This window comes from Anabrus simplex, chromosome 4, assembly GCF_040414725.1.
Source record: "Anabrus simplex isolate iqAnaSimp1 chromosome 4, ASM4041472v1, whole genome shotgun sequence".
Taxonomy (NCBI): domain Eukaryota; kingdom Metazoa; phylum Arthropoda; class Insecta; order Orthoptera; family Tettigoniidae; genus Anabrus; species Anabrus simplex.
The window spans coordinates 170,259,754-170,287,359 of NC_090268.1; the positions used below are offsets into that span (position 1 = coordinate 170,259,754).

The 27,606-nt window shown below is 43.4% G+C and overlaps 1 protein-coding gene across 1 annotated transcript in view; it reads left to right on the top strand.

Annotated features, from left to right (window-relative positions):
* The window catches only part of LOC136872540 (sodium- and chloride-dependent glycine transporter 1), a 189,994-nt gene that overhangs the window by 120,197 nt on the left and 42,191 nt on the right, over window positions 1–27,606 (top strand). Inside the window, exons 10-11 of the mRNA XM_067146341.2 lie at window positions 8,535–8,663; window positions 13,395–13,494. Of these exons, the coding sequence (XP_067002442.2) occupies window positions 8,535–8,663; window positions 13,395–13,494 (229 nt within the window). The remainder of the gene's footprint in view (window positions 1–8,534; window positions 8,664–13,394; window positions 13,495–27,606) is intronic.

The following is a 27,606-nucleotide window of genomic DNA, read 5'->3' on the forward strand; positions in this document are numbered from 1 at the left end:
TGAGTTCCTCACCACTTGTCTTTGTCATTAAAAACCGAGTCGCCTTGAGTTTCCCTCTGCGTATTTTACTATCCATATCAGAATCCATTATTCTCCTAGGTAGACTATCCTCCTCCAATCGCATCACATGGCCACAACAACGAAGCCGGTTCACATGCATAGCTTCGTCCATCGATATCATCCTTAACTTAGTCTTTATTTCCTCATTCCGAGTACCCTCTGCCATTGCTTCCACCATTTTTGTACCAACAATAATTTTCGCTCCTTTCATATACAGTATGTTGCTTCCAGTTTGCACAGCAAAATCGATCCAAAAACTGAGCAGATGCATTTATAATTTATCCCGAAAGATCACTTAATAATAATAATAATAATAATAATAATAATAATAATAATAATAATAATAATAATAATAATAATAATAATAATAATAATACCGGTGTGGGGATTTACCGGTTACCTCCATCGGGCGCGTCCCATTGGAATTGAGGAAGCTCGCTGGCTCTGCCGCCAGCAGAGTCAGAGGGTAGTAGGGAAATAAAATACCACCGTGAAAAAAACTGGTCCCTTGCCAGGGTTACAGCGAAGACTGGTAAATGACCAGAAGCCAGAAAACATCTTGAGGCGACCTCTAGGACTAACAACCCTGGTTGTAAAAGGATGGGTACCCGTCCAAAGCAAAGTCAAGTCAAAAAGCAAACATACCCCAGGGGGTAAATCTTCGGATAAATCCCTCGTCGTGAACGCCACGGCACACGAGTCTCGTTCGGATTCTGGGGGAGACTCGACATCATGCAAGAGACGAGTCGGAGCGTCTCGGTGTACCCCGAAGAGTCAAAAACTGAGGCCAAAATCTAAAACCTTTCTAGCAACTTTCAACATAAATTCACTTACACAAACTGGCAAGCTGAAAACCCTCACCAAAGCTCTTCACGAAAATCAGATATCCATAATGGCCCTACAGGAAACAAGGTACCCAGATGAAGAGATTTTTGAATCCGAAGGCTACCGATTTTTCAAGAGCAAAGCGCAAAGAGGAATCCTCAATGGAGCTGTGATGCTTGGAACCGCGTTTGCTGTTAGAACCAAGATCCTTAAATCGGTTGCAAATTTCGAACCTGTGAATGACAGATTGTCTATACTCACAATTAAATGCGCGAACAAAACCTACGCCCTACTTAACGCACATGCTCCTACAAACGATAAGAACAAGTCTGATCCAGACGAAGTTGATAGTTTCTGGGACCTACTGGATGAAAAATTAAACGAAATCCCCAAACACTATGTCAAGCTTCTTTTGGGTGACTTCAATGCCCAACTAGGTCGTGAACAGAAGTACAGGAAAGTTATAGGAAATTTACCCTGCTCACAAAAGAACCAATCCCAACGGCAAAAGACTGGTGTCCATTTGCGAAAATCACAACCTGCAGGTCATGTCGACCCACTTTCGCCATCTACCCAGAAAGCAAATGACTTGGCGTTCTCCTGTCCAAGCTCTCGGAGAGTTCCAAATTGATCATGTTGCAATCTCCAGGAGAAACAGCCCTGAGATTATGAATGTCAAGGTAAAGAAAGGCATCAATGTGGCCTCAGATCATTATATGTCTCTTATCAAATTCAAACCAATTCCCGCAAACACAAGGAAGACAACCAAACAGATCACACGCTTCGACAATGATAAACTTCGGCAAAGAGTCGAGGAGTTCCAGGAGAAGGCTAGACCAAATGACTGTGACTTTAACAACGCCAAAAGTCTCCTTGTTGAGGCCGCCAAAGACGTTGCAGAAATCAAGAGAAACAAAAAGCATACCTGGTGGAATAGTACCTGCGAATCAGTCCTCCAAGAAAGAAGAAGATGTACAAGAAAGACTCAGTGCGTGGAAACAGTACTACTCTACGAAATCAGAAAATGATTGGGAAACCTACAAAACCCAACGTGCCCAAGCAGCTAGGGTGTTCAGAACTGAGAAACGTAAATACGAAAAATCTCTCATTGAAGAGATAGAACAAAACTTTAGGAAGAATGAAAGCAGAGAGTACTACAGAGCCTTCAAACGCAAACTCACTGGCTATAAACCACCATCTCTATGCTTTGAGCGAAAGGACGGCACACTGGCGACGTCAAATGAAGAAAATTGCAGCATTCTGGCAGATTACTTCAAGAATTTACTTAATTGCTCTAAACCGCAAAGCGCCATTGAGACCAAGGAACCCTTACTCAGGTACCCAGATTCCAGACCACCCGACAGAGATGAAATCAAGCGCCACATTACCCGTCTCAAAAATAACAAAGCGCCGGGGGAAGACTCAGTAGTAGCAGAACTATGGAAATATGCCCCAGAGGAATCACTTGATATCTTGCAAAAGCAAATAGAAGAAATTTGGAACAAGGAGACCCTACCCGAAGATTGGAAAATAGCTTTGATCTATCCATTACACAAAAAAGGCAACATGAAGAACATCAACAACTACAGAGGAATATCTTTGCTACCCGTGACTTACAAAATTCTATCACTTGCCATCCTGGAGCGTTTGGAAGCACAAGTCGAACATCAAATAGGTGAATACCAAAGAGGGTTCAGAAAAGGTCGCTCAACAGCTGAACAGATCCAAAATCTCAAAACGATCAACAGATATTGTACACTAAGATCCAAGCAGTATGTGTCTGTCTTTGTGGACTTTAAGAAAGCGTACGACTCCATTGACCGGGAAGTCCTGCTAAACATCTTAAATGAATTTGGAGTTCATTTGAAACTGCTGGCATTAATTAGAGCCACCCTGACTGATACAAAATCCAAGGTGAAGTTCCACGGATGTCTCTCGCATTCCTTTGACATCAAAACAGGAGTCCGACAAAGTGATGGGCTATCCCCGATACTCTTCAACTGTGTTCTTGAAAAGATCATCGGAACCTGGCGGGTGAGATTACAGGAAACCAACTACAGTCCATTGAGAATAGGAACCAAATCCAAGGGGATCGCAACAGACTGCTTAGCATTTGCCGATGATATTGCTGTTCTCTCAAACGACATAGAAACCGCTAGAGCTCAAGTTGAAATTTTAAAGGAAATTGCCGAACAAACTGGTTTGCAGATATCGCTTGAGAAAACAGAAGTAATGACTAACATCAAAGAGGCTCCACCAAAACTCCATACAAAATACGGGGACATAACCCGAGTAGACAAATTCAAATACCTGGGTGAGATCATCATGAAAAATGGACTGGACAACGAAGCACTTCAGGAGCGAGTATGCAAACTGGAAATAGCCTACCAAACATCCCGCACAATCTACAACAAAAAATGCCTTTCCCAAAACACCAAGATATGTCACTATGAAACAGTTCTGAAGCCAGTAGTTCTATATGCAGCCGAAACCCTGTCTCTAAATGCCAACAAAGGACTCCTTGAAGAACTGGAGAAAAGAGAACGCAAAATTGTGAGAGGAATCTTGGGATCAAAGTACAGAAATGGAATCCATCAAAAGAGATCCAACAAGGAAGTCTACAGCAAAATAGAGAAAATTACCGACACAATCAGAAAAAGACGGGCACGATTTTACGGTCATCTGAAAAGAATGGACGGAAGAAAGTTAACTAAAGAAATCTTTCACTTTTTTGATTCAAACCCCAAAACCACAATTCCCTGGTTTAGAAATACCAAAGAAGACCTGCAAATGCTACATATCTCAGCTGAAGACGCCCTTAACAGAGATCTCTTCCGCAAGAAAATATTGACGAACGGGCTAAACCGAGACGAGCAACCGAAGAGAAGACACGGTGCCCCTTGGACGGAGGAGCGTAAGCAGGCCCACTCACAAAGAATGAGGGATATTTGGGCTCTAAAGAAGGCGAAATTCAGTGTCAAATGCAACAAGACTTAACGTGGTCCTTGATGGCCCCAGCGAATTATATATAATAATAATAATAATAATAATAATAATAATAATAATAATAATAATAATAATAATAATAATAGACATGATATTCTACAGGCTTTTGGGCTTATGCCGTGTTAAGAAAATAAGGTGAAATTCTTTACGTTTCGCAGAGAACTGTGCTCTGCGTCATCAGAAGAAAATCTCGACTGTCCACGAGAAAGGATTCTTAAACAATGACTTTTTGAAATTTAGACGTTATAATAGAATTGGAAATGGTGCGTTCATTCGTCATTTGTAATTTTTGTAAGAATAAGAGATATACCTTCTTTCAAGATTTTAACCACAGTATCACGTAAGTTGAGCTCAAATGGGCAGGTAATGTTTTGTATGTCGTCTTTTCACAGCACATCGGTTATGTCACAAAATTCTCAATGTAGTTTTCGGCACGAAGGGTGGGACACTTCCATTTTGAGTAATTGAAAAGGATAGCAATTAAAAATGGCAAAGTTGGTGAAAATATGAAGGAACCGCGACATTAATGTCGTAACTAAATTGCAGCTTGTCAAAACTTTATTGACCTCTATCTTGCTCTATGCCCCCTCTAGGGACACCAAGACCTTGATGTCACTGTGGGGGCTTGTGTACTTGTTGATCTCGAGTATTGTGCCAGCTCAGGGTTACCCATGCTGAATTCGCCTCGGTGTAGAGCAAGACTAACAAGGTGTGCCGGGAGTTTCCTCAGAGGTGTCTATGCTTTTTTCTTAATTTCTACTTTTCTAACCTAAAATTCTTAAATTCCTTTTCCCTAACTGTCTAGCAAGCCTCTCTGCCTCAGATAGAATACCTTTTTATGGAGGTTTCACACTCTCCAATACAAGTTTCGGGTCGTGGCGAAGTGATGCATGGCTACTGGGAGAGTAGTTCTACAGATATTGGGCTCTCTCTGGAGTACAAAGCCTTACCTTTGACACGCCAGAGCGCTGCCGAAGGTCGACCTCATATTTTTCGGCTAGTCATGGGACCAAAACCGGAACCCATTTCTTTACCTTCCTTTTTAAAGCGTGGCTCGCTTCAAAAAGCAGCGTCTCCGAAAGGTAATAAAAGAGAGCGGTACTCTCCCGTGGTTATAGATTATTTAAGTGCCGAACGTCTACTTCGATTCCTGGTAGCCTCCGCGGTCGATGGAAAGGTTTTTCTAGACGAAAGTTCTTTATTGGTCAGGAATGCAGTCGAAGAAATTGTTGCTGGTGAAAACGACGAGATACGAAAGCTGCGTGACGGATCCATAATCATTAAGACATCGACGGTAGAACAGTCCAGATGGTTACTAAAGGCCAAAATGTTCGGAAAGGTAGCAGTCAATGCCGAGAATCACCAACATCTGAACTCCTGCAACTGAGTTATCTTCCACAGGAATCTGGTTAAGGCTTTCGGTGATGACATGATTCGAAACCTACGTTAAAGGGGCGTGTCGGTGACATGCTGTTGGATAACGGGCACTTTCATTCTTGACATTCGACGCCGAGACCGTGCCCGAAAGAGCAAATGTTTCTACGTATCGACTGAGTGTTCAGGCGTATATTCCATCTCCAGTGAGGTGCTACAACTGTCGAAATTTGGCCACACCTCATTGCGATGTTAAGGTTCGGCGACCTGCCGAATGTGTGCAAGGGCGTGCACGCTGGTGTCGACTGCACACAACCACCTGTGTGTGTTAACTGCCCAAGTGTACATGCTCTAATAGCCAAGGAGTGTCCCACATTCAAGCAGGAGAAGAAGATCCAGATCTCCGAAGAAAGTGGCAATCCATGGCTGCTGCGAAGTTCTCCGTCTCCTTCGCTGAAAGGAGCATTCCAGTATGGATCACAGTAGACAGCTTTCTATCACTCACTTCTACAACTAAAGCAGTGAAAAGTCGGAGAAACCAGCAAAAAGTATTAGTAATCAATGAAACTGGAGAGCCCAGGACGGTATCCCTACCTCCTGGGAAAACACAGATTGCGTCAGTGCGGACGTTGCCTGGGAAGAGCCCTTCTCAGCGACGTTTGGCTGGAATGTCCTTCACCAGGACGGGGAAAAATATTTCCCCAACTAGGCCTTCTTCCAGCCCTCCTACCAACGCCAGAACAAGCAGGATGAGAAGGCGAAGCGCCAGAGGATCCCAGAAAGTTCGAGAAGAAGCTATCTCCAATCCGATCGCGAGTCATCCTGTCATCCCTCTGTAGGTGGGGGGGGGGGTAGAATATCACCCAATGTATCCCCTGCCTGTCGGAAGAGGCGACTAAATGGGCTCCAAGGACTCTTTACTTTGGATCGTTGGTTGGTGATCGCGGGACCCTTAGCTGAGCCCTGGCATTGTTTCCACTTACTTGTGCCAGGCTCATCAGTTATCTTATGCGACCTCTCTTGGTCAACTATTGTTCTTTTCCGACCCCGACGGAACTAGAGCATTCGAGGCCTTCGCTTGACGTTGTATGGCATGTGAGAATGCAGTCAATATGATGCCTCTCCCCCTGTCTGCGAAGAACCATGCCGACGAATGTAGCGACCCCTTTAATATCTTTGGGAGGCTTAAAGTTACGGAGACCATGCGTTCTGGGATGATGGACTGAAACTCCGTCTGGTGACATATGCCTTAAGAAGGACTGACAGCTTCACTGTCAATCCAGCCTTACGAAGGAAATTTAGAGCTTCCTCTAAATGAACTAAGTGTTCTTTAAAGGTCTCAGGGAAATAATAACACCATCTAGATAATGGTATAGATATTCAAATTTCTTTTTGCTACTTGTTTTACGTCGCACCGACACAGATATGTCTTATGGCGACGATGGGATAGGAAAGGCCTAGGAATTGGAAGGAAGCGGCCGTGGCCTTAATTACGGTACAGCCCCGGCATTTGCGTGGTGTGAAAATGGGAAACCACAAAAAACCATCTTCAGGGCTACCGACAGTGGGGCTCGAACCCACTACCTCCCGATTACTGGATACTGGCCACAATTAAGCGACTGCAGCTGTCGAGCTCGGAAAGACCCTGTCTAGCAGCCTAGTAAGCACAACCGCACCAGTGTGGAGGCCGAAAGGCACGTGGTTGAATTCATTCGGGTTCCAGTCGGTAGTGAAAGCAGTCAGATGTACTGATTGTAACACAATCTTACGATTTACAACACCCTGTAATCAATGACTGGCCTAAAGCCGCCTTGAGCTTTCGGAACCAGATGACGAAGAGGAGGAAACTGTGAATGAGTATTACGAGGAATAGGACTGCATATGTGTTCCAGGGGCATGTGAAATGAAAGAAGGGACATCGATGGTCATCCAAGCCTCATATGGAAGTTGGATGAACACAGAAGCGTGACATTGTGTTCGTTATACCCGGCCCTAAACTCCATGCTAAGCTCGTGAAAACAACAGCTTATGCTTTGCGATTGTTTATGGATGCTGGTATGTTAGACAATATAGTTCATTTTCCTAAGAATGAAATCATCGCACAGCCGGTTACACATGAAGCTGGCCAACGACATAATGGAAAAATCAACACAGATTTTGTTTTATTATTGTTAAAAGTATGACTTTTGAAAAGGATATTTTGTGTATGTTTGTTAAGTAGTACTTCTATAGTGTTGTAGTATGTTTCAGTTGTAATGCAGTAAGATGCTTTACGGAAATAATAATTTCAAATATGGAGTACTCAGTGCCCCATGTTTGAGTATATGTCCTAAAAATCTTACGTTCCACCCCAGGATTAAGTTCATAACTTCCATGAATGATGGTTAAACATATCAAAGATGATGAAGTTTATAATGTTTTACCGTTAGCAACCAATAGAGCAGAAATGCACTTATCGAATGACGACGGCTTTATAGTGATGTCACTAAGCGATCAACTTCACTCCCAGTGCATGGTGAAAAACATGTAATTATGTAATATATTTCCTACACACAATCTGCCTTTTGAACTTCAGGCAGAAGAGTGTTTTCCGTGGGCTCCAGCTAGCCTGAGTAGATATACTAGGAAACAAGAGACAACAACATAATATTTCAAATATTCCCACAGAATTTCTAGCGTTGTTGTTGAACTGTTATTCGGCGCCAGACGAACAACGCCAAAATTGAGTGTGGAACATCTGCGAAATCTGGGGGTTCCTAAATGTAAGGGGTCATTCCATATTAAAAGTAATCACCTTTATAATCCACTTCAACAACCAGTTTTCGTTATACCACATTCGTAATACTACAGACCACCTCAAAGGTGGAACGATATAGGGAGAGTTTGATCAGTTGCGTATAGTCCAACTTGGAGATGGTCGTTGTGTGTTTCAGAATAACGATGCACTCTGCGATAAAGAGTGGCTTGCGGACCGTAAACGGACTGGCCATCCCGAGATTCCACCCTGTTTCTTTCTTATGTCCACTACTGGTCAGTTTATCCGAGGAACCCTAAGAGGGCAGTTTCGAGTATGATTCTGGATACTTTCAATCAGATACCGCATTTCTTTATACACTGTTGATAGTCGACACTATGAAGTTCACAGTTGCATCATTCTTTTGCTTATGATTTCTGAAGAAAATTGTCAGGTGGATGTAAATGAGGTTTAAAAAAGCGTCAAATCATTTCTTGTATGACGATTTTTCATGGATAATTTCTCTTGATTTCAGTTTGTGCAGATAGAAGCCATAATCGGAAGCGTAACGGACGAATTTCCGAACCTGAGGCAGCATAAAAAGTTCGTCACTCTTTCCTCCACTTTGGTCATGGCCCTGGTGTCGGTGTCCATGGTGACAAATGTAAGTATCCTAGTTAACCCCTTAACTATACTAGCCTACTTTGTATCCCAACGAACTTCAGTAAGAGACTGCTAACCATTAATGCCCAAAGAATATTTTTTTTGGTCCAAATTATTTGAAATTCTAATAAATAGTTACAGGGTCAGTTGTGATCTCAGAAATACGGGCAAAACATTTTTTAATTTGTTAATGCCGGAAAAATGATCCGTATGATATATCATACCATGGGCATTAACAATTCACTCAGGTCTCCCCACCACGCTTGGCCGTCGATGACGTCAACATGAACCCTCAGCGCCTTGTCTTCTGTGTGAGGTAGGCTAATACACAGCTGTAAGCTATTCTGTTTTAGCCACAAATTAGAGATAAGAGAACTTAGATATTTTAACATCAGCCAAGAATATGCATTCCACTTCGCTATTACAGTAGAGTAATAATAAGGAGATCAAATACAGTGTGAATCCAGCAGCGTTTCTGAAGTATTTCGATCTGTATAAAAGGTTGTAACAATGCTAATACTGTGATCGCAGTGGAATGGCCATTCCATATGTTCATGTTCTCAACACCTAACAATAACAAGGGGCTCTAATTGTTACAGACTCGAACATTAAAGCTTTATGACTGCAAGAAATATGTCCGTTGTTACAAGCAGTGTTGGGAAACTATGTATACTGTCAACAACACAAACAGCAAATGTTCGGAAACTGTCGACAACACAAACAGTACAGTAAATGTTCTCCAAGTGCCAGGAAATGACAAATTCCACGTAAACATTAGATAGGCCATATTAATGAGCCTGTTTATTAACATTTTTAGCACTGGTTTCATATACAACATAATAAATTGCCTTTCAAAAGAAATTAACTGGTACGTTATACACAAAGTATAATGCGGATATTAAAAAAAGAATATCAAACACACTTATCCATAGCATCAGTGGAATTTCTTTGCATTTCTTCTTTCTTTATCGGTATTGTATTAACTGAAACCGGGTCTCTTGAATTTCTTACTTTTGTTTAAAGCGTTCATTCGAATAAAAGAACGGCTTCTCACGAAGCAACTTGCAAGCTCGTAAATTTCGGGGAATTTCTTTTTCAGGATATCCGTAAGATTTGTGATGATGTTAGAACCCTCTTTCAGTTCTTTCCCGTGGTAAAATTGAAACTACCGAGCTCGATAGCTGTAGTCGCTTAAGTGCGGCCAGTATCCAGTATTCGGGAGATTGGGTTCGAACCCCACTGTCGGCAGCCCTGAAGATGTTTTTCCGTCGTTTCCCATTTTCACACCAAGCAAATGCTGGGGCTGTACCTTAATTAAGGCCACGGACGCTTCCTTCCCACTCCTAGCCCTTTCCTGTCCCATCGTCGCCGTAAGACCTATCTGTGTCGGTGTGACGTAAAGCAACTTGCAAAAAAAATTGGGACCCTTTTTGAAATTTAATTTCCACCCCTTGTAGTTTGACCTGTTTTCTCTCCGTAATTACTTTCTATAGGCTATCGAGGTTCTTCTTCTTTATCCTAAAAGCTATATAGCCAGTGAAGTCTTCAAGCAGCTCCTTGGTTTCACGACTGTCCTCGAGCTGTTTTACTAGATCTTCAAGGGCTTTAACGAACCCTTGCTCATCCTCCGATATAAAAATAGGATGTTGTGGGCTCAGCGCTGGCCTTAGACTGGCACACGATATCCGAGTTTTGATCGAGTTCAGCAGTACATATTTGGGCGTAATATTTCATAATCTTCCGGAGAACAGTTGGAATTTCTTATCGCCTAGGAAGCATTGAGGCTAGAAGCAATTATTTCACCTTTCGCGTCACAGCTGTCGGAAGAGGATCGTCATGAAGCCTTCCGAACCCTCGGAGCTGAGAAAGATAGCTTTCGATAATGTCTTGATTACTTCTGTCACCATTTATTTACGTCAGTGGTTTTAGGGAATACATGAAAGTGTAAGTTTCGTTCCTTCGCGTGCCTGCTATGATTTGTGCAGCCTGCAATGGCATGACGAAGCATACTGAAAAGTGTACACTATTACTGCTTTTTACGTTGTATCTCATAAAATAAACAGACACGGCTTCTTATACACCACAGATATGTTACTATCGTGTATTACTGTATTATCACCTAGCTTCTGCGTGCACAGCGATTCTTATTCGAACTACCTCTACCTCATTCAGAGTAGATTCAACGCGAGGGTCCAGCGTGACGTCACAGCTCTGCTTTGCCACTGCGCACCTCTCTCATGATCCCTACCTTGTATTCTACGTACCTTGAACCCCACATGGAGCGATGCATTTACTATTGTGTATTTTTGTGATAGTGTACTTGTGTTGTGTTGCGTGAATATGAAGAGGAAAGTGTTGCAACAAAGACAAACACCCAGTCCCGCATTCAGAGAACTTAACCAGATGCAATGAAACTCCTCGACCCGGTCGGGAATCGAACCCGATACTCTCAATGCTGACCACTCATTCAAGGAATCCCATTACGGGTAGCACTAGCCTTCCATATTTTTGACCATCGGTCTGTTACATTGGTACCTATAGTATGAACAGTTCGTAGTCGAGGGCAGCGGGATTCAGTAATAAACGTCTCTTACCACGTTTCATCTCTTCCCTAATTAACTTATTAGTGCCCGTAGCAGAGAACCGTACTTAACAGATCAGGCGTGAAAAGTTTTAAAGGTCCCAAACATACATTTCCTTTGGCTTGATGCACTATTTCTTTCATTGCCACCTTCCGCTTATCAAACTTGCTATCAGAGAAGAAGTAAAACGAATATTGGACTTGCACCACTGATGAACACAAATAACGAGTTCACAAATGCCACTAACATCAGCCGAACAGTTCCGTACAAGTACGTAGCTAAGTGTGACCTTGCGTCCGGCTAGCTATCCGAACAGACTGAGAGCAATCAAGAAGATAATACCCCTGTGTCGGTTCGTTTTTCAGCCTTCACGAAGAGAGACCGTAGTTTTATGTAGGCTGAGCATAGGTCATCGAAGATCTACACACACTTACCTTCTGAAGAGGGAAGACCCTCTATAATGTTCTTGTGGTGCCGGCTTCACCGTGGTCCACATCCTCAGAGAGTGTCCGGATCCCTCTGGCGTAAGACGGAACATCGGTCTGCAGGAGACACTGGAACTCATACTAGCCAATGACGGGAATACTGCTGATCTCGTCATTCGCTTTTGTGTGAAAGTGGACTAATCAAGGGTTATACATTTCAAATATCTGTATCCTTTTCGGCTTAATAAAATTATTATTCTTATTATGAAATTTATTTTCAAATTCCTCGTTCAATAAATTGTTTTAAATTTATTTTCATTTTTATTTCCAGTTGATTTGTTCAGAGAGGATGATTGTCTAGTTCTACTTCCTCTTAAAACAACAATCTCCACAAACCACCATGCGGAATTCTTCTTCTTCTTCTTCGTCCGCTTTTTCCACACCTGTGAGGTCATGAGCGCGATCTGTGTCGCACATGTGGATTTGGCCCTATTTGGCGGGTGGATGCCCTTCCTGACGCGGGCGTATGTGAAGGGATGTAATTACTATTGCGTGTTTCTGTGGTGATTGGTAGTGCGGTGTGTTGTCTGAATATGAAGAGGAGAGTGTTGGGACAAACACACACAACCAGTCACCGAGTCACAAGAATTAGACGCAATTAAAATCCCCGACGCTGCCGGGAATCGAACCTGGGACTCCCTGAACCGCAGGCCTCAACGCTGATCATTCATCCAAGGAGTCGGAAAATTTTTATTACTATTATTATTATTATTTAGCTGGCCCAGCAGTCTAGCGGTAGCGAGCCTGCCTCTTACGCAGAGGCCCTGCGTTTGATTCCCGGCTAGAACGGAGATTTTGACCTGGATCTGAGATCTTGTTCGAGATCCTCTCTATCCACGTGAGAATATTTGAGGAGCTATCTGACGGTGAGATAGCGGCCCAGGTCTACAGTTTCGTCCAAAATAACATCCCCACATTTTCTAAGAAATATATCTCTTATTCTTCCCCATTATCTGGAAATCAAAAATATCTCTGTATTTCCATTCAGTTATAATTAAAATCGGTAAAAGGAATCCCGTGCCGAGGAAACCAACCACAGTCATCCGAAAACTCACCTTTCGCAAACTACTTAACCGACAACTGTTGAGAAGTAATTTGCAAACAGGTTTATGACCTCTGGTGGTAATATCATGCACTGGACCAATTATGTAACATTCAATAACAAGCAACTCACTTATTGCTAGGCGATCAGTTTGAATCTGTCCATTTCGAAGCTGGAATGATACTACACCATCTTGCAAAGATCCTTGTATAAATGGACTATAAATAAAATAAACTGGTTTGCATTTAGGGCAGTCTTCCAGGTGTCAGATTCCTTATCAGTTGTTAACCTAGCTTTTTCATAGAATTTGGAATTTTCAACAGCAAAAACTGATTGTAAAATATCTCTAAATCATTAAATATAAATTTCTTTTCCGTAGTTTAAGGTAAAACCATAAAATTGTAAGTAAATTGGAAACGAATTGAATGCTGAAGCAATACCATACTGGGGATAACGGTAGTAGGGCAAGTATAACGGCCGAGAGGATTCGTTATGCTGAGCGTCGCCTTGTAATATACAAACACTCGGTCTGAGCGGCGTTCGCTTTGGCCGTAGTGCTTTAATTTGTAACCTTACCACTACTGTTTATAAAGAAGGTGTTAAAATATATCTGTCTCTTACAGGGAGGAATTTACGTTCTACAACTCTTGGATTCATACTCGGTATCCGTTCCAGTGATCTTCCTATGTGGCCTAGAGACTGTAATTATATTGTGGATTTATGGTAAGCAATATTCTTATATATTTTTTTGGTATTGACTGATATGCTAACAGGGAACGTTCAGAAAATATTTGACAGATATTAAAATAGTAACAAGACGAATAGTCTTTATTGTAGGAACTTTACCTGCCTCTAACTGATCTTACATATGTTTACGAGACTTAAATATTTTCAGGGGAAATTCTTGCTAGTGGTTTTAACGTAGCACAAGCTCCCTACCGTGGGGTAGCAAAAGGCTATGACGTCAATGGAAGCGGCCTTTGCCGTAATTGCGGTGCAAACGCGATAATTGCCTGCAGTGAAAATAGAAAGCCAATTGCAGAGTTCTGATGTTGAGGTCCGACGCAAGCTTACAGGTATGTGGCGCTCAGCTAACTCGCTTGCTAGGTGAAAATCTAAACTCTGGCAGTGATTAGTTGCCTGGTACGTCACCGATGTGTGTACTAAAAGTGGTTCATTTAATTAATCACAGTGATGGAACGAACTATATCATTCTTGATTCATTTTCACTCCACCAACAAAACAGTTAAGCCATTCCGTATACACGCATGACCAGACAATAATAACTCTGCCTGGCGAAACTTCGGTAGTTCAACATTTTCCGTCAATGGAAAAAAGAATGCCTAACACTTTCATAGGCGAGTTATGCTCCATAAAACTGATATCAGCTTTCAAAGCTGTAATGCTATGATCGGCTGTCATGCACTTATTAATAAGCCATTCAGCGCCCCTATCTTCAATAATATGAGTAAGCATGTCTGGAATAAAGGTACATTTCCAGCTGAATGTAGTTTCTTGGATGATCGTGTTATTAGAGCTCCTCAACTCTCATCAGCACAATAAATCATTCATCCAGTGCGCTTATTATCGTGACCATTTATATTTTGCAAGTTTCTTTATCACGACTCTTAAACATGTGCAATTACTGCTATGGGCAGGCAAAATGAATATATCAAACACTATTGATAGTGAGAACTTCCCGTCTTATACCAATATCTGTCAGCTTCTTGGCGAACGTTCCTTATGAGCTATGTATTAGACTAACTTCCGTAATTTTAGTTTAAGGAAATTCTTCTGGTACCTATAATCTATTAAATGACGAGCCTTTAGGCAGGCATTCTTAGGGGGAACTTATTTCTCTAATAAGAATGACTTAACAAATATGTACTTATTCTTGAAGTCGTTTCTAGAATTCATAGACGTTGGTTAAGTTCTATTTAGCTAGGTCAGCTTGAAAAGCGTTACTTATAATATGTAGACGCTCTGTATAATTAACACGAAGTATAAGAAATTGCAAAGCCATCATCACAACGAGTGAATATGAGAATCGTCCTCAGTTGTTTCCCTAAGGTACCATTTGGCTGCATACGACAGAGACAAACGACCGGGACAGATGACAGATTTGTGATGATGATGATGATGATGCTTGTTGTTTAAAGGGGCGTAACATCGAAGGTCATCGGCCCCTAATGGAACGAGATAAACGACATGAGAGATGAAGTTAAAATTTTAAAAAACATATCCACTGACTAGAGTTAAAAAAATGGTGATGAAGAAAAACGAGGGTGAGATTAAAACAATCAGTGCATCTAATACGCAATGCTTTATTTTCTACTAAAAGAGAATATATAGGAAAACTAAGGAATAAGGCATTGCCTGGTAGTACATAATTTACGTGAGACGTTAAAATAACACATTAAAATACGTAACATAAACTAAAATGAAGTCAATGGGATAAAAGCGCAAGTGACACAAAACACACTAGGACAAAGGACAGCATCACACACGATAAAACAGTCCAATATCCCTCATAAAGCGGACGACGAGGTCTGCTGACTGCTCGTCATCACGCAAGATAAGGGAGATAGTACTCGGAAGGTTAAGACTACGGCGCAGATCGACCAGGTCCACACACTCCGTAAGGATGTGCATCACGGTAAGATGGTCGCCGCAGGTACACACCGGAGGGGGTTCTCCTTTCAAAAGATGCGAGTGAGTCAAGATACCGTGGCCGATCCGAAGACGACATAATACCACGGCTTCCCTCTGCGAAGCCCGAAGGGAAGTCCTCCATACCTTCGTTGTTCCTTTTATCGCTCTCAGCTTATCGGGAAGTGGAATGGCCTGCCACTCCATCTCCCAAAGGGACATAACAAGATGTCTCAGCTGAGAGCGAATATCACTTGCTGGAACCTTGAAAGGCAACGGGGGCAGTGTAACTGCCTCCTTAGCAGCCTGATCTGCTAACTCGTTTCCCTCTATGCCAATGTGGCTTGGGAGCCACAGAAACGTGATTCTGGTGCCAGCATCCCAACACCCGGCCAGCAGGTCCTGGATTCGCTGCACCAGAGGGTGCCGAGGGAAACAGGTATCTATAGACTGGAGCGAATTCAAGGAGTCAGTGCACAGAAGATAGTGTCGGCGCTCATTGTACAGTATGTACCGCAGAGCCTCACAGATAGCATAGAGCTCTGCTGTGTACACACTACAGGTTGCCGGAAGAGCAAGCAGGAATCTATCATTGTCAACAACGAACGCACAGCCCACCTTCGTATCTGTCCTTGAACCATCCGTGTAGACGACGACTGAACCTGGATAGCGGCCAACAACGGACCGGAAGAGCCTCCGATAAATCGAAGGTCCGTGTTTTCCTTTGGGCCAGTGTGCAGATCCAGGATTATTTCAGGTCGTCTTACGACCCACGGAGGTACCCCACTTGGTTGTCTGACAAGGCAAGGAACCGAAGGTACGTCAAACAATTCGTAACTGCTATCCAAGCGTATCCCAACCGGCCGCGTCGCTCGAGGACGAGCAGCGTACAGCAAACGGTTGCCATTGTTGAACACGCAAGGATAGCTTGTATGAAGTGGCATCTGTCGCAAATTTGCAGCATACGAAACAAGCATCTGCTGGCGCCTCAGGTGTAAAGGCGGCCCACCAGACTCAGCGAGTAGGCTGGAAACGGGGCTTGTACGAAAAGCTCCCGTCGCCAACCTAACCCCGCCGTGATGGATGCTGTTAAGCTTCGCAAGAATGCTTGGTCTTGCTGAGCCATATGCTGCACTGCCGTAGTCCAGGCGAGATAAAATATGTGCCATATAGAATCGTAGGAGCACTGTGCGGTCAGCCCCCCAAGAAGTCCTGCTAAGAAACTTCATGATGTTAAGCTTCTTAGTGCATTGCACTCTTAACTGCCGCACGTGTGGCTCCCACAATAATTTACTGTCAAAAAGGAGCCCAAGAAATCGGTAAGTGTCAACAACTGGAAGAACGACATTTCCTAAGTAAAGCTCAGGATGTGGGTGAAGAGAACGTTGACGACAGAGGTCTTTGCGACAGAAAACCGAAAGCCATGACTGCTCCACCCTCCTAATAGCTTGCTGTAATTGTCGCTCTGCGATTGCCATACTGCACGAGCAAAATCGTCCACATATAGGGACGGTATTACTGCTGGACCAGGAGCAGCGACAATACCGTTTATGGCAATCGCGAACAGAGTGACACTAAGGACCGATCCCTGTGGGACTCCATTTTCTTGAACGTGGTATTGCGAATATGTCCTCCCTACTCGGACACGGAATAGACGGAGGGACAAGAAATTCGCAATAAATACCGGCAAGCTACCTCGGAATCTCCATTGATGCAGGACAGAAAGGATGCCATATCGCCATGTGGTGTGGTAGGCCTTCTCCAGGTCAAAGAAAACAGCTACCAAATGCTGTTTGCGGAGAAACGCATCCTGAATAGAGCTCTCCAGGCGTACCAAGTGGTCAGTGGTGGATCGAGCGGCTCGAAAACCACATTGGTACTCGGACAAGAGTCCTTGTTTCTCCAGACACCGTAAGAGTCGGCGATTTACCATCCTCTCAAATAGCTTACACAGGCAGTTTGTAAGACAAATTGGTCTGTAACTTCCTGCATACTTAGGATCTTTGTCAGGCTTGAGGACAGGAATGACTATGCCCTCTCGCCACTGAGACGGAAAAGAACCCTCTGTCCAGATTCGGTTGAACAAACGAAGGAGATATAGTAGACTATCATCACTAAGGTGTTTCAACATCTGGTTATGGATGTTGTCCGGTCCAGGAGACGTGTCCTTGCAAAGCGCTAGGGCGCTGCGGAGTTCCCACTCCGTAAAGGGCACGTTGTAGTCCTCTGAAGCTGGAGAGGCACAACTAAGGTGATGACGTTCCGCCTCCCGCTTCAGAGCGAGGAAATCAGGATGGTAATTCCCGGAGCCAGATACATCCGCGAAATGACTAGCGAGATGGTCAGCAATCAGGAGGGGTTCAGTGCCGATGTTGCCTGCAATGGAAATTCCCGGTACAGAAGATGATCCTTGGATACCCGAAATCCGTCGAAGCTTAGTCCACACTTGGGAGGATGGAGTATGTGACGTCATAGACGACACATATCTCTCCCATGAAGCCTTCTTACTTTGTCGAATAAGAACTCGCGCCTTAGCGCGCAGTTTCTTAAATGTTAGCAAGTTGGCCACAGTAGGCTGTCTACGGTAGCACATATGAGCGCGACGGCGTTCTTTGATGGCTGCTGCTATTTCTTCGTTCCACCAAGGAACGAGTTTTTGGCGAGGATTCCCGGAGAAGAGCGGAATGGACTCCACAGCCGCCGCAAGAATAACTTGGGTGACGTAAGTTATCTCCTCGCCGACGGTTCGCCTGATATCGTCAGTAAAGACAGCTAGTGATGTGTACTTTGGCCAATCAGCATGTTTAAGAGTCCATCGAGAGGCAGCCTCGACAGATTTATGTTTCAAAAAAGTAAGGATGATGGGAAAATTATCACTGTCACAGAGATCATCGTGTGTATTCCACCGAAACAGTGGAACCAACGTTCGGCTGCATAGACTTACGTCTATGCGAGAATATGTGCCGTAACGTACACTAAAGTGAGTTGGTTCCCCTGTGTTCAAAAGACATAAGTCCAGCTCTGTCACTAATGTTTCCAGCTCTCGTCCCCGGGGGCAAGGCGTCTCAGAGCCCCATATGGGGTGATGGGCGTTAAAATCTTCCAATATGAGGAAGGGAGGTGGAAGGTGATCAATAAGATCAGTGACATCGTTTATGTTAAGATGCTGCCCTGGTGGAAAATACACATTACACACTGTTGCTATGACAGGCAGTGAGACGCGAACAGCTACAGCCTCAAGAGGGGTTCTTAATGGAAACTCTTCGCTGTAGCTATCAGGACGTACAAAAATGCCAACGCAACCGGAAGCCCGGTGAGCATACTATCGTTCTGTCGAGTATAGTTTGAAATTCTTCAAGACGGTATGATGACCAGGTCTGAAATTGGTCTCCTGAATACAGACTATACTCGCTGCGTACTCACTAATAAGCTGTCGTAACTCAGCAAGATGCCTATCATAACCGTTACAATTCCACTGTAACAGTGCCATAGTGTGGACTATAAAAGGAGTGTTAAGTTATGAGCAACAAAATGCTCGCAACCTAAACACTATCTACATCTACATCAACAGACGGCGGGGATGCCGCCCAGAACTTTGACGTTTTTCGGGGGCGAAGGGGTCCTCTACGAGGAGAGCGCGCCGGTTTGGGAGCAGGAGTACCTCCCGGCGCAGACTCATACCCCTCAGGAGGGAGGCATGACTTCTCCTTCGCAGGGGAAGTCCGAGAGCGCTCAGCACGGACGCTCTTCTTCCCCTTCTTCTTTTCGAGTTTAGACGGGCTGGGAGATGGTTTCCCAGCCCTGGTCGACGATGCCGCCTCCGCTGGCTGGGGCACGACTTTCGTCGACCTCCTAGGGGGGGAGACTTAGTCTTCCCCCCTTGCTGTGCAGGCTGGGAACTACCAGCCTGCACAGACTTCTGGTTGGTCGAAGGTGAGGTGGTCCCCCCCCCCTCGAGCTTTGACTATTTGCGACGTTGCTGAGAGCAGCAACAGTCGCCGAGGGCGCAGCGGTCTGGACAGGTGTCGGGGTTGTAAATGACGAACCTGGAAGACTCTGAGCTATCAAGCTATAGTCAAGTGTACGGGCAGGTGTATTCGTAGAATGAAACTTACGGCGCGCTTCGTGGTAGGAAAGACCATCCGGGGTCTTGATCTCCTGGATCTTCTTCTCACTCAGGTATGTCGGACAATTCCGATCCCGAGGAGAATGAAAACCGGAGCAGTTAGTGCACTTGTATGGAGTTGTGCACTCTTCCGCGCCGTGAGCTACTCGTCCACATGTACCACATACAGCCTGATTCGAACAGCGAGATACCATATGTCCGAATCGCTGGCATTGATAGCATCGCATAGGAGGCGGGATGTACGGCCTCACATCGCAACGATAAGTTGTTACCTTGACTTTCTCTGGTAACACTGACAACTTGAAAGAGACAATGAAGGCACCAGTGGCAACGTCTACACCGTTGACCTTGCGCGTAATGCGCCGGACGTGTGTCACGCCACGGTTCTTCATGTCTTCCATCAACTCGTCGTCAGTGTTCAAAATAAGGTCGCGGTGAAAGATGACTCCGCGAACCAGGTTCAAGGACTTATGCTCCTCCACTTTGACGGGGATTTCGCCAAAGTGCTCGCACTTAAGCAACTGATCAGCTTGCAGTGCTGTACGAGTATTTAGAAGCAAACTTCCGTTGCGCATTTTCTTAAGTTCCTCCAGTTCGCCATAGACGCCTTCGATGTGTCTACTAAACAGGATCGACTTCACCAGCTTAAAATCGTGCCCATCGGTTCCGGTAGCGACCAGAAACCTAGGGAAGCTGGATCCCATTCCTTCACGCTGCGCATGTTCCCAGGGAGTTGAACCTCTCAGGGAAGCAAAAGTTAAAGACTTAGGTGGGGGACCACCTTGAGAGAGCCGACTTCGTTTGGAAGCCATGCCCGATAGCTTCCTCCCCGAATGCCACCCACTCCGATCAGGGGTCTCTGTAGCCGAACCAAGCAGCCAAGGCAATACTCACCTGGTCGTAGCAGGTACTGCCCGGGGTCCGATGTTGGACGATGCCTAATACGGGATGACTGAGGCAATGAGCACTAAGACTCCCTTCCTCCAGTCACCCGCAATAGCATGTACCCCATAGCATGTACAGAGCACTAAAAATAAGAAAAATAAATAAAAATAATTAATAATAATATGTCCTTCTGGCATTCGGCTGTGCGGGGACCTGCGTTGTCAGGCGGATACTACTGCCCGAGTACATGACACTCCCACCCGCCGCGTCCTGGGTGGTTGCTGGCACGGGCTTTCGAGCGTAGTCGCACACATAGGAGCTCCATCGCCGAGCAGCATGCACATCAAAATTTTGAATGGTCTACATCTGACCCTCGGAAAAAAAAAAAAAAAATAGGGGACCATGGCCACATGACCCTTTAAGTCGCCTTCTACGACAGGCAGGGATTACCTATCCACAGGAGGTCCGTCACATTATACCAAACCGCAATCCATGTCCGCGCCAAGGTCGCCCCTTTTTGTCGCCTCTTACGACAGGCAGGGGATACCGCGGGTGTATTCTACATGTGCGTCCCCACCCGCAGGGGGTGACAGATTTGTGAATAGGACTCACGTGGTTAACCTGTTTTATTCACTTGTCTTCTAATTTCATAAGTTTAATTTTTCTACGTAACATTTGTCTAAAATAGTTATTTTTAAAATATTTGTACAGTTCTGGAAATAATAAACTCGGCAAAACATACCAATAACCTGCATTTCTTAACATGCCGGTATTATGCTGATTAAGCTTTACAAATCAAGAAATGTGGCCTATAACAACACCTAGAATAATTATCTTCAAAGAAAGTTTGAAAGTATGAATACTTAAAGCAGCTGATAACCTCTAGGTTCTGCCCTTAGAAACACCTATCGCAACTACCATCACATTCACAGACCTTCACACTTAGATTATAGATTTACCGTACAATTATGCATGTTGTTAATTATTGTTGTATATGGCCTAACATCTATGTTATCAGCAACAATCATGCATGAACGCGCACACAACAACCTAATATCGAGCTTATCAGCCACTATTACATGAATAAGCACACACACCACAAGTTGTTGAACACTTCTAAATGCTCAGGCTATATCAAGCTATAACTGAGTTAAGGTAACCTAATGAGATGTACCATTTGCAACACTATGCATAAAAAATTAATACTGTAGCCCGGCTGTTAAGATTTTCACACCCGCGCAACGATTGTCGTTTGACATTCACACGCGCGTAACGATTGTCGTTTGTTTTACACGCTCGCAGACTTCTAGGGAAAGATCTTGTCAACTGCTGACAACCTCTGTACTTAGGAACTAATTGATTGACAAGCAAAGGAGGTCTGAGGGCCTAAGCCCTGGACCCGTGGACAAGACCATCGGTCTGGACCGTTAGGATTTTTGCCGAGGACAGCCGCAATGCGGCCCTGGACCCGTGGACAAGACCGTTCCTGTGGAAAAAAAGATTGGTCTGTTATTCAGCCGGGGTTCGTTACGCAATGTGAGAAATTTATCAGCATTGATTGCAATGACGTCACGACAGCAGCGCATTCTATGACGTCTAGTGTTTGTAATATGAACTACAAGCTCCTTGTGTACTTTTACTCCCTACTGACGTTCCGTCCAATATGAGTACCTTGTCGATTGTTGATTCATTATTCATGGAATGGAAATATGGCCTGGGGTGGTTGCGTTGTCAATTTTTCTGAATTCACTATAAAATATAAATCCAATTTAAATGATTTAGTCGAGTTCTATCAATGTCACGGTTTGCTATCCAGCAAAACTGTTTGTGAAAACTGTGGACGTGAAGTTCAATTACGTGTGATCAAGTGTGGCCAAAGAGTTGTACAGATAAGCTTTCGATGTCGAAGAATCCAACGGGGTGTGCGATGTAGTTGGTTTGCTAGTGCAAGAAAAAAAACATTTTTTGAAGACTCTAATTTGAGCTTGTATGAAATTGGTTTCTTTGCCGTGTTGTGGTGTCTTCTACCGAAACCCCTCGGTCCCATTGTGAAACTAGAGTTAGGTTTCTCTGATCCAACTATTGTCGATTGGTCAAATTTTAGCAGGGAAGTTTGCATAGCCTGGGTCAACGACAATAAAAAAAATTGGAGGACCAGGCATCGTAGTAGAAATTGACGAAAGAAAGTTTGGAAAGAGGAAGTACAATCGAGGCAGGCCCGTAGAAGGACAGCGGCTTTTCGGAGGCGTGGAGAGGGACAACTTGAAAAACTTATTTGTTGTTCCTGTCGAAAAAAGGGATAAAGACACCTTATTATCCGTAATTAAAGAGTGGATCCTCCCAGGCACGACAATTATTTCGGATTACTGGAGGGCGTATAATTGTCTGGAACACGAGGGATTCGTGCACCTTCGCGTGTTTCTGGACACTAAAAAGCGTGGTCACGTGAATAGGGGGAACAGGAGAATGATACCCATCAATCGCGCTCCCGTGCATACTCAAAATATAGGAAACCCGTGGCGTCATCTTAAGCATGGGAGCTACTCGGTTCCGGGATTCGGCAGGAGGAAACATTTCTTTCATGGTTATCTTGCCGAATCCCTGTTTAAGAGCTCGTTCCCCTTAAACGTTCGGGTGCACGAATTCTTCAAGGCAGCAGCAACCCTCTATCCACATCTACATTGAGGTAAGTTTCACGTATCTTCATTGCTGTTGTGTATTGTACATTGTTGCTTTAACATGTTATATTTTCTTGTGCTTTTATTGTGCTGAGATTGGTAACGGATTATGATTAACATTATTGACTGCAACGACATCACGTGCCAATTCGCGCTGGCCAATAGGGATGCAAGTAGCTACTTCAGAAATGAAGATGGCGGAAAATGGCATGTAACAGACTGCATTAGGTTATAAAGGTAAATATACTTCTTCGGGCGGGATGGTGGGTTCCTGGACTTCGCAATGAACACATGTCTCCTCTGAGATGCTCTCCAAGCAAGATTCCATTACTTCCCATTTAATATAACTTTACAAATAACATGACAGCCGGGCTCCATTTACTATATGATGAAAGACAAGAAGCCATATACGATACAACTCACCAAAACAGCTGCAGCCAGTCAATACAAAAATGTATGACACAGTGCAAATTTGTGCAAATTCTTGATCAAGTAAATGATCCTTTATGACATAAAAGAAGGTTCCGTTCACTGACCTCAACACCATACAGAGGGCCTTCTGATGAACTGCATTGCTCCTTAGTACATTCATATGTTTCAGTCAAATCACGCAACACTTTGGATGATACGATTAATCCCTCACGTACAGAGTACGTCTTCTCTTTGAGTAAACCATAGTCTGTGTATTGTAGTTCCCTCTGGCACTTCTCAGAGCACTCGAGCATACTACACATTTGATAAGGCATTCCAGTTCCCTCACCACAAATCCAGCAATATATGTCCCTCTTCTGGCTGTATTTTCACTAGTTTTTCTATGCATGTCAATTGTATTGCATCACCTTCATTGTTAAAAATTGTGCCCAAACTATCCAAAGAATTCTTCACCAATTTGAGCATACGGCACACATTTATAGAAGTAAATACCTGCTCTTTTTTCACCGTGTGTTCAAATGACATTATCTCATTGGCTTGGTGAATAACCAGGCCATTGCTGGCTGCCCCATCAAATGTTAGACAACATGAATACCAGTGTCATGCAATATGGTCAGAATAGTGGTTACTAGTTTGCTTCAACTTCTTCTGGCAAACTATCAATTAACAAATAAGCAAAGGAAACCTCCCAATGGTCATTGACGGCGTTTATCAGAAATACAAGGGCCTCCCTTACTTCTTGGAGTGAATTACCATCGACATCACTCGTGTCCACATAACCACATGTGGCCTCTCCATCCCATTATTCAGTATATTCTTCCTGATGGACATTTCATCAATAATGAGGCTACAAAGGACAGGTTTACCTGTGGCATTACCCTCTTCCACTTTAAGCTTTCTAGCTGTTAGTGCTTCTTTTGTAAAGCCTTGAAAGCCATCTAAAATTCGGTACAATTTCCTAAGAATCGGGTGTTCAAAGTAAGGTAAGTCCACGATGTGAGTCCTGGAAAGGATTTCGGTCTTTGGTCTAAGTTTAAGTCAGAACTAATCTATATGTACAATATTTCCTTTGGGCATACTAGTACAAGTAAACATGTAGGGGAGGAGAGCACAAGTCATTTTGTGACTTATACTCGTTTTCCCTGACAGACTAGATATGTTATATAATCATATCAGTGTCTTTTCAGTTACAGATATTAATCCTTACCTGTGGAAAGATATCTTACTTCCATTTTTCAAATCTCTGACTGCAATTGTAAGCAGCGCAACATATGACCATTTTTGCTACATTCCTTCAAACTGGCGTAGTTTACTTACCATGTTTACGAAAATATGTGCTTTTATATGTTTGTCATATATTACAATTATATAGAAAAAGCATCGTATACCGACAATGATTACTTTAAATCTCCCGCTTATGCCATAGGTGTCCAACATCAGTTGATTTGTATCTTGGCGCCATGTTCAGCTGGCAGAGCCCTCTCTGTCTATTTGTATGCTCATAGTCGTTCCGTAATTGAAGTTCTTTGCTTTGCTTGACTATTATTTATTGAAGTTTTCCGATACTTGCATATCTGTTGACTTACCCCCCCTCCTTTAATACATTAATTATCATTATTATTGCTCCATGGGTCATAATATATTTGGTGAAATACATAATTTAGTCTTAGGTCTTGTAAATTTCGTAAAATACGCTCATTGTCCTCGCTAAAGAAGGTTATTATTATATTATCATCGACCCTTTAGACCTCTGTTTTTTTTTTTTTGATTTGGAATGCCCACGCTAGTCATGATGGACAATGATATTCAGAATTAACAGACAGAACACTCAATATTGACGGTGCCAGGTCTTGACCTCAAAAGAGATAACAAATGACACGATGGAGCGCAATGCCTCAGAAGAAAATCGCGTCTGCAGCGAAATAGTCGCCGTACGTACATATGTGTATTTCTCTTATAATAATCATATTTATTAATCATTACTTAATTTGACTCTTGATTTACCTTAGAACAATTATTATCTTCCATTTAAGGCAGAAATAATCATGGAATTCGATGTAGGCCTACACGATTCGCTCACGCAACGAACACTATAAATATAACTTCAGAACTCGCAGAAATCTCTAAAATTCGGGAGCATTAGACCAGACGATGTGATCAGTTTCAGGGGCTTCTTTACTTCTAAAAAAATATATAATAAAGATGAATTCATAATTTACAGCAAACGACCAAAAAAAAATGTATAGAAATGAAGTCTACTGATGGTTGATGGTCTTCTTCCCAATGCTTTGCATCCCTATGGTTCTTGTTCAGTCATAAACCGTCGGCTCAACTCCCGAGTAACAATATCTTGATGGATTCACAATTCGAATTGGGACAAAATTCCATATTTTCATGAGATTTCATGATATGTATTAAAATCCGAACTGCACTCACTGTATTAAATATCCTTAATTTCCAATCACATTCCTACTGTTTAAGTTCGTCGTATTCCTGTCAATTAATTAATAAACTGTTCCACTAAACACAACTCTTACTATCTACTGATTCAGTACACCTTTATATACCATACATCCGGTATTGCAGTCGTCTTTAATTTCAAAATATCTTACATTTGTTCCCTCATGACCACACGATACGTCTCATTTTTCACCTTCTGAATTTCATAGTAAACAAGATTCCTTTCTTGTATAACTATAAAGAAAGAACATTTTAATTAGTACCAGTAAGATAATCAAAATGGCTAACATCTCAACATTAAAGACTACCAAAATGGCGGAATGACGACCCATCTCACACCTTATTAACTTTCACATACAAACAGATCTAACTACTGAAATACAAAATGCACCGTAACTCCTTTAAAAAATGGAGAATTCAAAATCCAAGTTAAGTGAACGGTATATGTGCCTATGTTTTCTTGTCTATTTGCTGCGCACTGATCGGAAAGGGAGAGCAGTTTCTAAACAATGACATTTATGCCAGGCCCCCGTCTGTTCGTCGACGGTTCAGCTGCGTTTATCCCGACGTTCTCTGGCTTGACTCCATTTATTCCATAACTACTGCTCTTCATGTTGATAATCCTAGTGCTAACAATCACCACCACAACCACAAACAATTGTAGGTAACAACTGAAGATCATTTCTCATTCCGTTTACGCCGTGTTTATTTTTACTCGGAGTCATTTGAAGCAGGAGCTTGAATTGAGGAAGCAATCTTGTTGTGCTTATAGTTATATTTTTACCCATATAGACCTCCTCTTGTGTGTGGGGGGTGAGGGGGGTATTAGAAAACATTCCCTGTTTGCGGTAAGAGGCGACTAAAACGGCCCCAGGGGCTCTGAACTTGGTAGTGTGGGTTGGTGAACAGGGGGCCCTTAGCTGAGGCCTGGCATTGCTTCCACTTACTTGTGCCAGGCTCCTCAATTTCATCTATCCTATCCGACCTCCCTTGGTCAATTCTCTTCGGACCCCGACGGTAATAGAGCATTCGAGGCCTAGGGCGTCTTATTTTCATGCCCTTCGTGGCCCTTGTCTTTCTCTGGCCGATACTTTCAATTTTCGAAGTGTCGGATCCCTTGCATTTTCCCTCTGATTAGTGTTATATAGAGGATGGTTACCTAGTTGTACTTCTTCTTAAAACAATAATCACCACCACCTTCCACTTACTTGTACCAGGCTCCTGACCTGCATCTCTCCTATCCGACCTTCCTTGCTCAACTGCCCCAGGACCTCTGAACTTTGGAGCGTGGGTTGGCGACCACGGGGCCCTCGGCTGAGTGATGGCATTGCTTCCACTTACTTGTGCCAGACTCCTCACTTTCACCTATCCTATCCGACCTCCCTTGGTCAACTCTTGTTCTTTTCAGACCCCGGGGGTGTTACGTATGGAGGCCTAAGGAGTCTTTCATTTTCACGTCCTTCGTGGTCCTTGTATTCCTTTGGCCGATACCTTCATTTTTCGAAGTGTCGGACCCCTTCCATTTTTTCTCTCCGATTGATGTTATCATAGAGGATGGTTGCCTAGTTGTACTTCCTCTTAAAACCATAATCACCACCACCACCA